The following is a 16477-nucleotide window of genomic DNA, read 5'->3' on the forward strand; positions in this document are numbered from 1 at the left end:
AAATATATTTTTTTGAAATATTTAACTTTCACACATTAACAAGTCCAATACAGCATATGAAAGATAAACATCTTGTGAATCCAGGCAACATGTCCAATTTTTAAAATGTTTTACAGCGAAAACACCACATATATTTATGTTAGCTCACCACCAAATACAAAAAAGGACAGACATTTTTCACAACACAGGTAGCATGCACAAAGCCAACCTAACTAACCAAGAACCAACCAAACTAACCAAGAAACAACTTCATCAGATGACAGTCTTATAACATGTTATACAATAAATCTATGTTTTGTTCGAAAAATGTGCATATTTGAGGTATAAAACAGTTTTACATTGCAGCTACCATCACAGCTACCGTCACAAATAGGACCGAAGCAGCCAGAGTAATTACAGACACCAACGTCAAATACCTAAATACTCATCATAAAACATTTCTGAAAAATCGATGGTGTATAGCAAATTAAAGACAAACATCTTGTGAATCCAGCCAATATTTCCGATTTTTTAAGTGTTTTACAGCGAAAACACAATATAGCATTATATTAGCTTACTACAATAGCCTACCACACTACCGCATTCATTCATCAAGGCACGTTAGCGATAGCAATAGGCACGTTAGCGATAGCGAATAAACCTGCAAAAGATATATAATTTTTGACTAACCTTGATAAGCTTCATCAGATGAGAGTCCTATAACATCAGGTTATACATACACTTATGTTTTGTTCGAAAATGTGCATATTTAGAGCTGAAATCAGTGGTTATACATTGTGCTAACGTAGCATCTTTTTCCCAGAATGTGCAGATATTTTTATGGCACTCAACTTTTCTGACCAAATAACTATACATAAACGTTACTAAAAAATACATGTTGTATAGGAAATGATAGATACACTAGTTCTTAATGCAATCGCCGTGTTAGAATTCTAAAAATAACTTCATTACGACATCCAGCTTAGGTATAGCGAGAGAGTACCCAAAATATGGGCGCAAACGACTATTTCACATGTTCGACAGATAAATGAAATAGCATCATAAAATGGGTCCTACTTTTGATGATCTTTCATCAGAATGTTGTACAAGGGGTCCTTTGTCGGGAACAATCGTTGTTTGGATTTAGAATGTCATCTCCTCCAGTCAATTAGCACAGAAAGCTAGCAAAGTAGCGCGAAGCTCTCGTTCCTGAACAAAGGCACACAACGCAACACGCCTAACGTCCCTAATAAATTTCAATAATCTAATAAAACTATATTGAAAAAACATACTTTACGATGATATTGTCACATGTATCAAATAAAATCAAAGCCGGAGATATTAGTCGTCTATAACGACAGCTGTACAGAAGGCAAAACCAGGTCCCTTCACGCGCTCTCCAGTAAACAGGAAACTGGTGACACGTCATGCAAAGAGCTTTTATTCGACCCCAGATCAAGTTATACACTCCATTTCTTCTCTCACTGCCTGTCGACATCTAGTGGAAGACGTATGAAGTGCATGTATACTGATATATATCAAGGACATTTATAGGCAGGCCCTAGAACAGAGCATCGATTTCAGATTTTCCACTTCCTGTCAGGAGGTTTGCTGCAAAATGAGTTCTGTTTTACTCACAGATATAATTCAAACGGTTTTAGAAACTAGAGAGTGTTTTCTATCCAATAGTAATAATAATATGCATATTGTACGAGCAAGAATTGAGTACGAGGCCGTTTTAAATGGGCACCTTTTATCCGGCTACTCAATACTGCCCCTGCAGCCCAAACAGGTTAAAGAACTTTTGTATTTGCACCTGCTGTTTCCTGCGCTTTGACTTCACACTCCGACACCCAGGCCTTACAGTAGAATAGGAGGATGGTGAGAGGAGCTACAGTATAAGAAGACAGACTCATCGTAATGGCTGGTATGGAATCAATGGAATGGTACTAAACACATGAATACAATGTGTTTGACGCCGTTCCATTGATACCATTCCAGCCATTGCGATGAGCCCATAGTCATATAGCTCACATCCTCTGCTGTGTAGAGCCATCAGCGCTGAGCTCTAAAGAACATGCAATGCTAGCGGGATCCATACTACAGCTGGGTTTGACTGGGAAACTGGACTGTGAACGGACATTTAGTGTATGTCAGGTGTCAAGTGCCTTGCCCCTCCGCCTCTTAAGTGCAAACACACTATCGAGCCTTCAATGCATCTCTTTTGTCAGCATTGTCAAGGGCTTTCCACTGGTCTCAGGGTCATCCTCTAGTTCCCAGCAGATGAGTCAGGTTATGGTGAAGTGTTGGCCCACTCTACTGATGATGGCCAGTGAGCTAACAGGGGCCTGAGAACGCGTCTGCTTCCAGCCTGGGTAGAATAGATCTCTCCTCAGGGGAATTTGAGGCCTAAATGAGGCCCTTGTCCATTTCCAGTAAACAGCCGGAGAAAAGAGACAAAAAAGCTTTCATAAATCTTGTTCCTGTGTATAAGAGAAAGTAAACTGTCTCTAGGTTGCCATCCATCCAAAGGTTTTATTGAACTTCGATCTCCCTCCAAGTATTCTTTGTACAGGCTGTTCCTGCCAGGGCAGTGAGGGTCCATGGGAAGGCTATGGCCAGAATGTCATTGTTGCCAACATTAGGTTTTCTACTATATGATGCAGAGGAGGCAGGTGGGAGGAGCTATAGGAGGACAGGGTCATTGTAATGGCTGGGATGGAATCAATGGAATGGAGTCAAACATGTGGTTTCCATATGTTTGATGTGTTTGAGAATTTTCCATTTATTATATTCCAGCCATTACAATGGGCCCTTCCTCCTATAGCTCCTCCCATCAGCCTTCTCTGATGTGCCGTCTCTCAGCATGCATATGCAAAATTGTAGGTGTTGTCGAAGCACCTCCAAAGAGCCTTCCTATCATATTTCTGTACATTTCCATTTCACATTGTCATGAGGCCACAATTGTTTTTTAATCTCAAACAGTATACGCTACCGGTCAAAAGTTTTAGAACACACCTACTCATTCAAGGGTTTTTCTTTATTTTTACTACTTTCTACATTGTAGAATAATAGTGAAGACATCAAAACTATGAAATAACATAAATGGAATCATTTAGTAACCAAATAAGTGTTAAACAAATCAAAATATATGTTATACTTGAGATTCTTGAAATAGCCACCCTTTGCCTTGACAACAGCTTTGCAAACTCTTGGCGTGTGTGTGTGTGTGTGTGTGTGTGTGTGTGTGTGTGTGTGTGTGTGTGTGTGTGTGTGTGTGTGTGTGTGTGTGTGTGTGTGTGTGTGTGTGTGTGTGTGTGTGTGTGTGTGTGTGTGTGTGTTTGTACAAGAGAGAGAGATAGTGTGTGAGAAGAAAGGGCAGGGTCGGGTAAGGTATATGTATTACAGAGAACAATGGACACACATTATTTCCCCTTGGTGTGTGCTTTGATCTCTTTGTGTATCTATCCAGACAGGCTTGATCCCTCCGCCCACGTAGGAGGCTGTGGACTCGGTCTGATGCGGCTATGGCTGGTCTTCCTATAGACGACTAGACTGTGGAGTCACTCACTCTACCATTACATCTCATGGTTCATCAGTTATTATCGTGCGACAGCTCCTTTGTTTTCAGGAGGAGGAAAGCTATCCATATGTGCGTACCAAATGGCACTCAATTCCTAGAGTGTTCTACTTTTGACCAGGGCACAAGGGGCTCTGCTCAAAAGTAGTGCACTATGTAGGGAATCGGGTGACATTTTGGATGTAAGTTGGAACATATATTTTCTGGTTTCTATATTGATATGTGTGGTTAGTCGTGATTGGGTAAATGTCCGTTTTAATGATCCAGGAGATTTCTATATCTATGTGTTTATTGTGTCCCATTATATGAACATATATATTACAGAATCAATCATGAACGTAGTCATGATAGATGATCATACAACATGTATGCTGGGCTTGTGAGCTTGTTCTGTAGTTGTTTTTGTACATGTGGTGGACATCTATTGTAAGTACACGGGTAATAGAGGAGGTGAAGTGAGCATAACTTTGGTATGTGTGGATCCTCAGTCACTCTGGCTGTGGTTTTTGGCTGAGCCTGTCTCAGAGCATCCCTCCATAGAAATGGATGTTTTGATACATCCACCCTGTGGCTAAATGTTTCTCCGTCAGTTACTTCTCTCATTTTCTCTTTAGATACTAGCAGAGGGGTCAACACTTAAGTGATTAACTTCATTATACATACTTTATTAAATGGGTAGGCATGTAAGAGGGAGCTGTTCTAAAAAATATCAGGTTGATGTTGTTCGATTGAAGCCTTTCATTGTGTATATTTGACCTGGATTAATTCATAGGCTTTCGCTGGAGAATGGGCCCTGGCTGAATGGCTGGCTGATTTACATAGCAAGCGCCAGGTTCTCTCTTTCATCTCTATTTATTACAATCATATGGGTCTCCTTGAATTAATACTGGATTAAAGCTCACAGAACCACTCTCAGTGATCAACTCCAATCAGACCACTGTGTCTTCACACACACACAAATATTGTTAGTTAAAAACATGGCTTTGCTGTCCTTCTATACAATATGTACATCACTTGAGCCATGTGCAGAGCCATAATAATAATAATACATTACATTATATATATACATATCAAAGAATACAATGAAAAACAGGTTTTCCCAGAGGCCAGAGGGAACTGGTTTTCAAGTCGTTTTCAAGTCTGTAGCACCAGGTTGAAGGTAAAGCCTGAACACTGAAGTACTGTGCTGAGTGGAGGGTCTACCTGATCAGGAAGTGTTAGGGCACCTTAACATCGGTGCACCGCCCTGTGCAGTCCAGTGTTTCTCTGCTCTTTATTGATCACACTCCCTGCCTGTGTATGACAAGAAGAGGGACGGTGGGAGAAGAAAGGAGGGAAAGGGAGAATGGAAAAGACATTGGCAAGTAAAAGGAACAGGGGAAATAATGATGAAGAGTGAGATTGTCAAAAAAAAAGCGGGTGTAGTTGGTTGGAGGGAGGAAAAGAGAGATACCGGGTGGGTCACATCCTGGTGATGTCACTTCATATGGCTCTCTATCCAGTCTTTGAAGTTAGCCACATGTGTGTACACAGTAAAGAGGTCTGGGTCACACTCTCCCTGGTCATACCCAAAACTCACCAACCCCAGCAGCCGCCACTCCCCTTTGGACATGTCCCGCCCCCCTGGAGAGGCAAGAGAGGGGTCCTGGGTGGAGCCTGTCTGAGCGGGAAGGATCAGGATACCCCCTGTGTCCGCAGGACAGATGTTAGATGGGCCATAGTCGGGTCGCTGGCGGCCGCAGAGCATGTTGTCTGTAACGCTCACAGGCACGCCATTACGGGCATACTGCTGCTCGCAGGGCACCACGTCGGCCAGGTGCTGCACACCCACCCTGGCCCTCTCCTCTTCCCCAATCCGGGGGTCCGGCAGGGGGGCCCAGCCCATCACTAGCCCCTCTCTGGAGGTCGCCTCTTCCCCCTGGGTGTCAGGCAGGCAGAGGGGCAGGACCTTCTCCCCGATACGAGCCTTGTCCAGCAGCTTGATCACAGCCAAGTCTGAGTCCAAGACCAGGGGGTCGTAGTTGTGGTGGACAGAGATGGAGGCCACCTAGAGGAGAAGAGGCGGGATGGTTAGAGAGACATAAAAGAAATGATCACAAGGTAGACAGATAACATAAACTGGTCAGAGTAAGAAACAAGAAAGGGGGTATGGTCAGTGAGACAAGGGATGTTCAGAATGAAGAGGGAATGATCAGAGAGAGAGGAGGGATATTTTGAGAAAGAACTAGAGAGAAAGGGGATGTGACAAAAAGAAAAGCTGTAGAAAGAAGAGAGAGACTGTGCCAAACGTAACAGCAGGGCGACAGCTTGGCTCTCTGTGGGATGATGTTAGCTGTGCTTGTTACCTGGTAACTCACACTCCTCACTCATATGCGCATACATTAATTGACTGTCCTTTATAAAGTGCAGTATGTACAATAAATCGACTAGTCATGTAGCACAACCACATTGGTGTTTCCTTACAGTCAAAGTGGGACCTATTCAATAACTGAACATAAACAGACATGGGGCTGTATGGCTAGATGTGGTACACATGATGTCATGTTTGTAAAATGATGCATTATAATTGGACACAGGTTTAAAACCCCTGCCACCCAGCCATTGGTATTATATAGATCCCATAAGGCTGGTAAATGGACCTATATAGTGTAGAACCTCATGTGTGATGAACTGTACACCATAGTTGTATTTCAGTGTAATTAGTGCAGTGTGTGGCTAACTGAGTACAGGTGGTCTCCCTAGCCAGGTGGTCTCCCGGCAGCGTAGCCTAGTGGTTAGAGCGTTGGACTAGTAACCGGAAGGTTGCAAGTTCAAATCCCCGAGCTGACAAGGTACAAATCTGTCGTTCTGCCCCTGAACAGGCAGTTAACCCACTGTTCCTAGGCCGTCATTGAAAATAAGAATTTGTTCTTAACTGACTTGCCTAGTTAAATAAAGGTAAAAAAAAAAAAAAAAAAAAAAAAAAACCTCTTTCATTCCTTACTTGCCACCCCCACCCACCAACCCAGTTAGCCCTCTCCAAACACTATCTCACTCCCTACTCCCCACCCCCAACCGTCTCAACCCTATCCAACCCCTCTCTTACCCTAAGATGCTGCAGGCCCTTGGTCTCCCGGAGGTCACTGCGGTAGTGTTTTCCCATCACCACCTTGACCTTGGCTGCATCAAGAGGGTACATCTTCCCCAGCTCAGTCACACAGTGGGCTGCCACCACCACACTCCGCTGGTTCACCAGGGCTCCGCTACACACCAGCTGCCAGCCTGAGGCCTTGTCCTGCCCCTGGGACCCAGCCCCTGCTCCTGGTCCAGCTCCAGGCCCCATATTTAGTGACTCGTCCAGGCTGGCCTTCTTGTCTAGCTTGGTCCCTGCTCTGTTGGTGGAGCGTCGGTAGATGGCGGCTAGCCAGGGCCAGTGGGACTCTGCTGGGCTCTGAGGGTCAAAGGTGGGGTGCTTCCCACAAACTGGGAAAAGAGAAGGTTGGGGAGACAAGGGTGGAGAAGAGGAAAGTGTGGCCAGGGAGGAGAAGAGAAAATAAAGGGAAGGAACATCATACTTGCCAGAGTGATACAACAACACTTGATATTGTAATGTATGAAAAACTTATTCCATATCATACCCACCCTGGAATTTTACTTTTTCAGCCCAATTTCCTTGATTGTTTAGTGTCTGGGTGTGGTTTGAAAGTGACATTCTAGCATACATAAGTGGCAAGAAGAACCTTTCTTTATATCAAGTCATGTGGCTCTGCTGTCCTCACCTGGTGAGCAGGAGACATGACGCCCGCTCCACTTGCCAGTCTTGAGGCAGGTGCGGCGTGCACTGCCTGAGTGCTGATAGAAGGGAGATGCACACTCGTACGCTACGTGAGTGTAGAGGTGGTGGAAGCCCTGGGGCAGCTGGGATAGCACTGGAGGACCTTTGGTGGGGCCGGGGGACTGGAAGAGCCTCCTGAACCCAGAGGAGGAGTAGAGCTTATGCACAGGGGTCTTCCTGAGAGGGAGAGAGGAAAGGGGTCAGTGGAGATGCCTTTACAGAAACAACTAGTGTATAATTAAGCAATAAGGCCCAAGGAGATGAAACACAGAGTGCCTGGATACAGCCCTTAGTCGTGGTATATTGGCCTACCTGGTTAAATAAAGGTTAAATAAAAAAAGATATATATACCACAAACCCCTGAGGTGCCTTATTGCTAGTGTCTTAAACTAGTTACAAACGTAATTAGAACAGTACAAATACATGTTTTGTCATACCCATGGTATGATATCCCACGGCCTTCAGCCTATCAGCATTCAGGGCTCGAACTACCCAGTTTACCATGTTCTTTAAGAGGCTAGCAGTGTGTATAAGTAGAGTCCTTTTAGGTTTTTAAATGGCTTTGATGTGGACTTCACATGGTAAAGTGCCTCTGTCATTAAAAGATAGAGTCATGTCTTCTGCTATGCTGTGTACATTAATGAGGATCATACATAATATTCATGGTCTCTTGTGGTGTGTGTATGATGTTGATATATGATTATGCACGTTTGTGGTTTTTAGATATGATGATCGCTAAGGTAAAGCAGATATCTGTAGTGTTGGAGAATACTTTTGTCTGTCGTATTTATGTAGACCATATCATGTGCATATTTTTGTCTGCCTGCTATGTAACATATGTGAATGTCAATCGACATACCTGAATGGAGCCTGTGGAGGCAGAACTCTCTGTCTGACCAGCTCGGAGACCTTGGGCTCTCTGCAGGCTGCAGAAAAACACACACAGGGTTCCCATTAAAACCTACGGTCAGGCAGGGAGCTGCTCTCATTCTCAATGTTGGGTTGATTAGAGTAGCGCCTAACTACTAGCGCTAAAAGTAGCGCCTAACTTGCAGGTGCAACAGCGTATTCCTAGATGATAGTCACAAAGTAGAGGCACACGCAATCACACACAAACACACACATTCCAGAGCCTACCTCTCACACAAAGAGGTTGAGCGCCCCCCCAGGTGCTGCCAGGCTGGCAGGAGCGTCGGGCGTCACCACTCAGAGCGTACGAATGGTTACAGAAGAACTCCACCGTCTCTGGCACCATCCCTGGCACCACCTGCTGGTACCCATGGTAGAGCTGCGGGAGAGGAGGACAGCTCTTCTCTGGAAGGAAGGAGTAAGGGAAGATAGAGGGGAACGAGGGCAGGTGGTGAGAGCAGAAGGTGGAAAGGAATGAGAAAGATGGAAAGGGAGTGAGAGAGTGTCAAATAAAACCTAAGATGCTGAGAGTCATTATAATATCTGTTGTAATGGTGCAGTGTATTTTACAACATGCACTTCAGATGTCTTACCATTGATGATTTGGTTCTCTCTCTTCTCATCCTCAGACTCTTTAGTTGGCTTTTCTGAATCTTTTCCTGCATTTTCCTCTTCAGGTTTGCTTGTACTTGCCGCTGTGTCTTTGGCTCTTCTTGAATCTTTAGTCGATCCTATGTCTTCGCGTGGTTTTCCCACAGGCATTTTGGTCTCCTGACCTCCTGATGAATATGGGGTGAACTGTGTGTTGTTGCTTCTAGTTGGAATAATACTCTTCACAACGTCTTTAGACACTGTTGTATTCATACCCTGCTCTATGTCATTGGTGCCAAACACATCCGTAACAGTGTAATCTATGGCAAATGTGTCTCCCCGTGGTTTTATCTCAGTGTAATCTATGGCAAATGTGTCTCCCCTAGGTTTTAAGTCGTTAGGATCAACTATGTTTGGATCACTGCTTGTATCTACCGGTTGCTCTTTCTTCTCCTCTTTCTCCTGTCCTTTATCTTCCACCACAACCACTATCTCAGGAATCTCTGTTGTCTTGCCTATCTCCTGTAGCACGTCTGTGTCTCCCCCCGTATCTGGACTGCCATCTGTGTCCTCTGTGGTTTTCCCCAAGTCATTTTCTCTGCCTCCCTCAACTGTGTTTACCATGTCATCCGTTTCTTTACTGTCCACTTTATCCTTGCTACCTCCAGTAGGTTTCTCTAGCCCCGTTTCTTTTTCTTTGTCACTCGTTTTATCCTTGCTTCCTTCTGGGATACTCACCAGAGTAATGTCTATGTTTGTATCTTTACCATCTCTAATGTCCACTGTCGTGTTCCTCAGGCCTGTGTCTGGATCTTTACCAGCCACGTCCTCCTTGATACTTGTAGTATTGTCTATCTCTTTGTCTTTGGGCTTTTCAATGTCTTTATGTGTGGCTGTGTCAGTGTCTTTGTCTTTTTCTGCACCCTTTTCTTTGTTCTTTTCTGTATCTTTGCCTGATTCAGCAAGTGTGTTATTCACTGTAAGAACAAGAATAGAAAAAAAAGTGAATTACTGGATTTAAATTGTTGTAAATAAGTGTTGTTATACAGTTGACTGACGATTATGAATGGTTGTACACATTTTACTAGTGAAATATTATCAATTTCACGCAGGCTTGGTCACCTAGTACATAGTCATTAATTTACAATAATAATAGGTCAACTGTTGATGTCTGTCAAAACCTGTTCCCACTGTCTCTAAACTCTGAATCCTGCCATGCCATGCTCTGACCCTAACCTTTGCCACAGGTGGGAGGTGTTCCGCTCCAGGTGTTGTTGGGAAGACAGGTTCTCTGGTGCGTTCCGCTCAGCTTGTAGGGCTGGTAGCACAGATACTGCAGGGCAAGGATGACGTCATTGGGACCGTACACCTTGAAGTGGTCTCCATGGATGGGCTTGGCTGGGATGGCACAGAACTTCACCATGGGCACTGCAGAGGAACAGAGAGGTCATGTAGGCTCAGTGAGATGGGATTGAGGTGGTCAGACACTATTGCTGTTGTGTTAATATGTCTCAAATGTTATTGTATAAAACAAACCTACAGCGTTAATGTCACTAAGGTCAATCAGGTTTCATTTTTCACAAAGCACCCAAATATACACTGAGTGTACCAAACATTAGGAACACTTTCCTATATTGAGTTGGACCCCTTCTTCCCTCAGAACAGCCTCAGATCGGCGGGTCATCGACTCTACAAGGTATCAAAAGTGTTCCACAGGGATTCTGGCTCATTTTGACTCCAATTCTTCCCATAGTTGTGTCAAGTTAGCTGGATGTTCTTTGGGTGGTGGACCATTCTTGATACACACGGGAAACTGTTGAGTGTGAAAAACCCAGCAGCATTGCAATTTCTTGACACACTCAATTCGTTGCGCCTGGCACCTACTACCATACACCATTCAAAGGCACTAGGCACTTTACCTAGCCCATTCACACTCTGAATGGCACACATACACAATACAAGTCTCAATTGTCTCAATGCTTAAAAATCCTTCTTTAACCTGTCTCCTCCTCTTCATCTACACTGATTGAAATGGATTTAACAAGTGACATCAATAAGAGATCATAGCTTTCATCTGGATTCACCTGCTCAGTGTCGTGGAAAGAGCAGGTGTTCCTAATGTTTTTTACACTCAGTATACATTGTGCTTTGCCTCACTCTCTCTGTGCCCCTCTCTCTCACTGGCCTCTTACCACACTGGGGGGCAGGGGCGCTCCAGGTGCCATCCCGGAGGCATACGGCTGTGCGGATCCCCCTCAGCTCGAACCCAGGGCCACAGCTGAATATGACTTGTGCCCCTGAGTGATGGAATAACCCCTCTGTGGTGCCATGGACAGGTACCGGGGGCCTCCGACAACGTACAACTAGAGGGATACACACAAACCCATACACACACATACACAATTACACACAACCCTTCTCATGCTTTCTGAGCACATTGTGTTTTGTCTTCTGTTCACTATAATGTTACCAATCTTCTGCCAGCTATAAACACCACTTCAGTGTGTTCACTGCTGTGTGATACAGTATTAGCATTGTGTTGTCTGGTATAACCACAACTCTTTCTGAATAGCCACCTACAGCATGAGGGCTCTCAGAACCCAGTTCATTATTTACAAACCATTTCTTCCTCCTCAGAATTGCGTCTTTGACTAGCTAGAAGTTTATAAACGTAGCCTCCACATCGTACTGCCTTATTAATAGGTCATTTCAGCAGGCCTGGAAAAAGTCTGAACAGCTCACAAGGCCACGTACAGAGGAATAAATAGAACAGTCCTAGTAAAAATAAGCTTTAGTTTCCACAGCAGTAAAGTGTTTTTATGATGTGGGTTGGTAGAGTAGGGTGTGGGTTGGTAGAGTAGGGCGTGGGTTGGTAGAGGAGGGCGTGGGTTGGTAGAGTATGGCGTGGGTTGGTAGAGTAGGGCGTGGGTTGGTAGAGTAGGGCGTGGGTTGGTAGAGTAGGGCGTGGGTTGGTAGAATAGGGCTTGGGTTGGTAGAGTAGGGCGTGGGTTGGTAGAGTAGGGCGTGGGTTGGTAGAGTAGGGCGTGGGTTGGTAGAATAGGGCTTGGGTTGGTAGAGTAGGGCGTGGGTTGGTGGAGTAGGGCGTGGGTTGGTAGAGTAGGGCGTGGGTTGGTAGAGTGGGGCGTGGGTTGGTAGAGTAGGGCTTAGGTTGGTAGAGTAGGGCTTGGGTTGGTAGAGTAGGGCGTGGGTTGGTAGAGTAGGGCGTGGGTTGGTAGAGTAGGGCTTGGGTTGGTAGAGTAGGGCTTGGGTTGGTAGAGTAGGGCGTGGGTTGGTAGAGTAGGGCGTGGGTTGGTAGAGTAGGCGTGAGTTGGTAGAGTGGGGCGTGGGTTGGTAGAGTGGGGCGTGGGTTGGTAGAGTGGGGCGTGGGTTGGTAGAGTGGGGCGTGGGTTGGTAGAGTAGGGCGTGGGTTGGTAGAGTGGGGCGTGGATTGGTAGAGTGGGGCGTGGGTTGGTAGAATGGGGCGTGGGTTGGTAGAGTAGGGCTTGGGTTAGTAGAGTAGGGCGTGGGTTGGTAGAGTAGGGCGTGGGGATGGTAGAGTAGGGCGTGGGTTGGTAGAGTAGGGCGTGGGTTGGTAGAATAGGGCGTGGGTTGGTAGAGTAGGGCTTGGGTTGGTAGAGTAGGGCTTGGGTTGGTAGAGTAGGGCTTGGGTTGGTAGAGTAGGGCGTGGGTTGGTAGAGTAGGGCGTGGGTTGGTAGAGTAGGGCGTGGGTTGGTAGAGTAGGGCGTGGGTTGGTAGAGTAGGGCGTGGGTTGGTAGAGGAGGGCGTGGGTTGGTAGAGTAGGGCGTGGGTTGGTAGAGTAGGGCGTGGGTTGGTAGATTAGGGCGTGGGTTGGTAGAGTAGGGCGTGGGTTGGTAGAGTAGGGCGTGGGTTGGTAGAGTAGGGCGTGAGTTGGTAGAGTGGGGCGTGGGTTGGTAGAGTGGGGCGTGGGTTGGTAGAGTAGGGCGTGGGTTGGTAGAGTAGGGCGTGGATTGGTAGAGTGGGGCGTGGGTTGGTAGAATAGGGCTTGGGTTGGTAGAGTAGGGCTTGGGTTGGTAGAGTAGGGCTTGGGTTGGTAGAGTAGGGCGTGGGTTGGTAGAGTAGGGCGTGGGTTGGTAGAGTAGGGCGTGGGTTGGTAGAGTAGGGCGTGGGTTGGTAGAGTAGGGCGTGGGTTGGTAGAGGAGGGCGTGGGTTGGTAGAGTAGGGCGTGAGTTGGTAGAGTGGGGCGTGGGTTGGTAGAGTGGGGCGTGGGTTGGTAGAGTAGGGCGTGGGTTGGTAGAGTAGGGCGTGGATTGGTAGAGTGGGGCGTGGGTTGGTAGAATAGGGCGTGGGTTGGTAGAGTAGGGCTTGGGTTAGTAGAGTAGGGTGTGGGTTGGTAGAGTAGGGCGTGGGTTGGTAGAGTAGGGCGTGGGTTGGTAGAGTAGGGCGTGGGTTGGTAGAATAGGGCGTGGGTTGGTAGAGTAGGGCTTGGGTTAGTAGAGTAGGGCGTGGGTTGGTAGAGTAGGGCGTGGGTTGATAGAGTAGGGCGTGGGTTGGTAGAGTAGGGCGTGGGTTGGTAGAGTAGGGCGTGGGTTGGTAGAGTAGGGCGTGGGTTGGTAGAGTAGGGCGTGGGTTGGTAGAGGAGGGCGTGGTTTGGTAGAGTAGGGCGTGGGTTGGTAGAGTAGGGCGTGGGTTGGTAGAGTAGGGCGTGGGTTGGTAGAGGAGGGCGTGGGTTGGTAGAGTAGGGCGTGGGTTGGTAGAGTAGGGCGTGGGTTGGTAGAGTAGGGCGTGGGTTGGTAGAGTAGGGCTTGGGTTGGTAGGGTAGGGCTTGGGTTGGTAGAGTAGGGCGTGGGTTGGTAGAGTAGGGCGTGGGTTGGTAGAGTGGAATGGAATAGTGGGTGTAATTGTTCAGACAGTTATGGCTCCTTTGCATTATTATTGCTGTCTCTACCTTCTTGCCCTTTGTGCTGTTGTCTGCGCCCAATAATGTCTGTACCCTGTTTTGTGCTGCTGCCATGTTGTGTTGCTACCATGTTGTTGTCATGTTGTGTTGCTACCATGCTCTGTTGTCATGTGTTGCTGACATGCTATGTTGTTGTCTTAGGTCTCTCTTTATGTAGTGTTGTGTTGTCTCTCTCTTGTCGTGATGTGTGTTTTGTCTTATATTTTTTTTATTTGTATTTTTAATCCCAGCTCCCGTCCCAGCAGGAGCCCTTTTGCCTTTTTAATAGGCTGTCATTGTAAACAGGAATTTGCTCTGAACTGACTTGCCTAGTTAAATAAAGGTAAAAAAAATGTTTTAAATAAAGACAATGCCTGACTTTGAAACAGAGAACTTGATTGACACAAATAGAACACGTCAATTTGTAATTCACTATCGGTTCCCCTCTCTCTGGCCCGGAACAAAGCAAAATACCAAGCACAAACACATGTACACACCTACAACCCCCCCCCATACACACACATGAACAAGGGGTGTGTGTATGTAGGGTTGTTATTATGTGCATCATATCACTTTGTAACAGGGGATACACAAGCATTTCGCTACACCCGCAATAACATCTACTAAATATGTGCATGAGACCAATAAAATGTGATTTGTTTGATTTTGATTTGATATCCCCTTTTGGGACCATACTGTATCATAGGACCAGCCCCATGCCTCTGTCCCCCTCTCTGGCCGTGGTCTGACAGCGGTGTGACCCAAAACCATCAGAGGAACCCTCCCTATTATCACTATCTCCCTGCCTACCAACATTTCCACCCTCTAGTGGAGCTGCACGTGGGACGGGACAGGGAGCTTTCACTTGGCTTTCCGCATGTGGAAAAGGAAAAGGTGCACCACCCTGTTAAGTCATTTTCTTTTTTAGAAAAACAGATAAAAGGTGTGGGGGTGTTAAAATGAGAGTCTATCATATCCTCTGTGTTTGCCCACACCCCTGTCCTCCCATCACAGTGTCTGTCTGTCTACCCCAGTATAGTCAATCTTCTACTGGGCTGTCTCTACTGGGATGAGTCATAGCCATTATTAAGGAATGCTAACAGAGGATGTTATGATTAATGAAGCCTCATTAATCCACCACTAACTCCTGTAAACGCCTCAGAAACTATGTTTCAATAATCATCTAAAATATAGACTGTTGCCTCATCGGAAATATACAGAGTCAAGAAAGAATCGTGTCTTCAAAGCATGTTATCCTGAAGAAGATTGTTTGGAATATTGTTTAATGATAGGTAAATTATTGCAAACCCGAAGTGCAGCTGCTGCCAAATCCACCATTTCAGTTTTTTTGTCGAACTAACTGCCTCTGGGATAAACTGGGAGTAATGTACACGTGTTTCCACAACATACACCACATTAGTGTTATCCTAAATCTACCTCACAAACGAGCAGGCCAACTCTCCTCATGGGAATACCAGCTGAACGAACAACGTGTACGGAATTCCATCCCTCCAATTCTCCCGTGCGTTTTATGAGCGCCTCTCATCCAACGGAAAAGCTGGCTTAGATTATAGAGGCAGGTTTGTTTCACCATTAGTTTTATAGACTCAACTGTAGCCCTGAAAATAAAACCACCTGAAAAAAAATGGATAGGGTTCTTGGCCAACCTGTTTTCTCTGGGTCCGGGAGGAGGAAAGGGGAGTGGTGTGGTGGTGGGTATGGAAACCCAGGCCTGCGTCCAGACACCCATAAAGAAGCAGGGTTGTGGTGGAGATGTGGACAGAAGGAGCTCCAGAAATATAGGGCCCTGTTGGACCTCTATTAGGATGAGGTAGGGGGCTGTCTGGCATTGTGTGGGTGGCAGCCAGATGACTGCCGCAGATACAGATGGCCATAGGGATGCCTAGCTTAGTTTAGCATTGCTTACTCATTCTCTGTCTGCCAATATCTATCATTATCTGTCTCTCTTCCTCACTGTCTCTCCCTCTCTCTCTCGTCATTCTCTCTGTCAGTCTTTCTCTCCAAGACGTTTCTTATCCATATATAAACTCAGATGGTGAGCTGTAGTTTCATGAAGTTCTAATTCCGTCAAGTGGTTATAGCGGTTTATGGTCCATCTGTCGACACGTGACAGTTTTTACAAGCAGCTGATTGGCCTGGTCCAGAGAGCGAGATGACCAGTAGGGAAGGCAGCTGGTCTGGAAGCTCTCCACACCACAGAGCCCTTGTGCTGGTGACTCACTCGCTGTTGTTAGCACTTATGGGACTCTGAGGATATGGTCAGGGGAGAAGTCCAACATAGATACTCTGCATGCTTGTTGTCTGTGGTCTTTGTTTTAACTGTACTTCATCTGACGTACACATGTCACATCACCTTTGTGAATAGGCTAACCCAAAGTTTAGTGTACTCACCATTCTCACACCTCTGTCCAGTGTAGCCAGCCAGACAGCCACAGTGGTAGGAGTAGGACGTGTCCAGGATACAGGTTCCATCATGGAGACAGGGGGACGAGCTGCATGCTGAAAACACACAGAGCAGGAAGGATGCTTAGACACATAAAATGGACTACATAACAGCAGTAAATAAATATATATATATAAATAATTGCAGGCTTTCCTTGCTCCCTCCCTTCATCTGCAATATTAAGGAGACTAGGAGAGGATCCATTGCTGTGTCCTTAGTATT

General features: G+C 46.1%; 1 protein-coding gene across 1 annotated transcript in view; it reads right to left on the reverse strand.

Annotated features, from left to right (window-relative positions):
* Window positions 1-4203: 4203 nt before the first annotated feature.
* The window catches only part of LOC129866918 (inactive serine protease PAMR1-like), a 60321-nt gene continuing 48047 nt past the window's right edge, over window positions 4204-16477 (reverse strand). Inside the window, exons 6-14 of the mRNA XM_055939947.1 lie at window positions 16204-16311; window positions 11066-11236; window positions 10110-10301; window positions 8876-9850; window positions 8511-8687; window positions 8233-8299; window positions 7318-7550; window positions 6645-7021; window positions 4204-5606 (exon numbers count right to left, since the gene is read on the reverse strand). Of these exons, the coding sequence (XP_055795922.1) occupies window positions 5037-5606; window positions 6645-7021; window positions 7318-7550; window positions 8233-8299; window positions 8511-8687; window positions 8876-9850; window positions 10110-10301; window positions 11066-11236; window positions 16204-16311 (2870 nt within the window). The 3' untranslated portion in view covers window positions 4204-5036. The remainder of the gene's footprint in view (window positions 5607-6644; window positions 7022-7317; window positions 7551-8232; window positions 8300-8510; window positions 8688-8875; window positions 9851-10109; window positions 10302-11065; window positions 11237-16203; window positions 16312-16477) is intronic.

This window comes from Salvelinus fontinalis, chromosome 12 (genome assembly GCF_029448725.1).
Source record: "Salvelinus fontinalis isolate EN_2023a chromosome 12, ASM2944872v1, whole genome shotgun sequence".
Taxonomy (NCBI): domain Eukaryota; kingdom Metazoa; phylum Chordata; class Actinopteri; order Salmoniformes; family Salmonidae; genus Salvelinus; species Salvelinus fontinalis.